The sequence below is a fragment of the Sparus aurata genome, chromosome 13 (assembly GCF_900880675.1).
Source record: "Sparus aurata chromosome 13, fSpaAur1.1, whole genome shotgun sequence".
In the NCBI taxonomy this organism is placed as follows: domain Eukaryota; kingdom Metazoa; phylum Chordata; class Actinopteri; order Spariformes; family Sparidae; genus Sparus; species Sparus aurata.
In genome coordinates, this window is record NC_044199.1 from 33,702,620 (window position 1) to 33,704,154 (window position 1,535).

The 1,535-nt window shown below is 39.5% G+C and overlaps 1 protein-coding gene across 1 annotated transcript; it reads left to right on the plus strand.

The window, feature by feature from the left end:
- The first annotated feature begins 308 nt into the window (after positions 1-308).
- Positions 309-1,268, plus strand: LOC115593647 (odorant receptor 131-2-like). The gene has a single exon (XM_030437232.1). It carries the CDS (start codon positions 309-311, stop codon positions 1,266-1,268), a length of 960 nt encoding a protein of 319 aa, XP_030293092.1.
- Positions 1,269-1,535: the final 267 nt, after the last annotated feature.

The following is a 1,535-nucleotide window of genomic DNA, read 5'->3' on the forward strand; positions in this document are numbered from 1 at the left end:
AGATTACATCACCCATGTGCATATGTTTTAACCACGTGGCATGCTGACAATATCACGTAAAGTAGTTGTAAAGACAGAAGCCATAAACAAAACGGCAGGCAAACTCAGCAGACCAGCTCTGCTTACATGGAAACAAGCAGGGACACTAACTGCCTAGGTGGAAAATGGATGATTTCAGGTTTTATATCTGAACTCTGAAGATGACATGTACTCAATGTTTGAAGACTGCAAACTGGAGAGAAATTGCTTTGTATTTCAATAATATCAATAGTTAAATATTCATATTTGGTGTTCTACGATTCTGTAAAATGTTGTACTTTAATCAGTCTGAGAATATCAACATCACTGCTGAACAGTCGTATCAGGGATTACTGGAAAGAGTGTTGCTATCCACACTGATTGGAATGCCATGCTGCCTATTCCTCTTTATTAATGGAACAATGTTGTTCACCTTGAGGAGTAAATCTGTGTTTTGTGAGACCTCCCGTTACATTCTTCTGTATAATCTACTATTTGCTGACACTGTACTGCTGGCACTGAGCCAGTTAATGTACATACTTGCAGCTTGTAGAATAACATTGACGTATCCTGTCTGTGGTGTCTTTGCCATGCTCACCAATCTCACAAATGTAATCTCACCACTCACACTGGTGGTGATGTCTCTAGAGAGATATGTAGCTGTGTGTTATCCACTGAGGCATGCTCCCATCATCACCATCAGAAACACAGGGGTAGCTATTTGTGTTGTTTGGACCTTCAGTTTACTTAATGTTCTCATACGAGTTTGTTTGCTGTTAAATTTTGCATTTGAAGACCTGAAGAGCCTACAGATGACAGATTATTGCTCTGACATAGCAATGATTCTTGGCACAATGTCTAATCTTTATGACAAAACCTACACTTGTTTTGTATTCATATTAGCAAGTGTGGCAATCGCTTCCTCCTATGTTGGCGTGATGGTAGCAGCAAGGTCAGCTTCCACAGACAAAGCTTCGGCACAAAAGGCTCGTAACACACTGCTGCTGCATCTAGTTCAGCTGGGCCTCAGTCTCTTGTCAACTATGCATACCTCTATAGTTATATCACTCGCAACAACCCTGCAACGATTAGTAATTGTACGCATCAAAAGTGTTTTTTATGTGTTTATTTTCATCCTTCCCAGATGTCTGTGCTCTCTCATCTATGGGCTCAGAGATCACACCATCAGGCCCGCCCTCATTTACCATTTATGCGGTCAACTGAAACTCAGTTGTCCCAGTAAAGGCTGAGGTCCCTCTAATAACAGTGAATGATTCAAGGATTATTTCAGAGATAAATATTCAAATGTAACATACTCATCTTTGTGTTTGAAAATGTGGTCATGTGTGAGAAAATGTTAATAACAACCCAACGTAGAACTGCTTCCACTGTATTGATGGCCCAATCTAGAGTATGCAGTATGTTAAGTATTCAGCAATACATTTGTTAAAATATCTTATTGGCTTAGTATTGCATACTAAGCAAAATCAATATTATGACTTCATGCATGCCTTAAA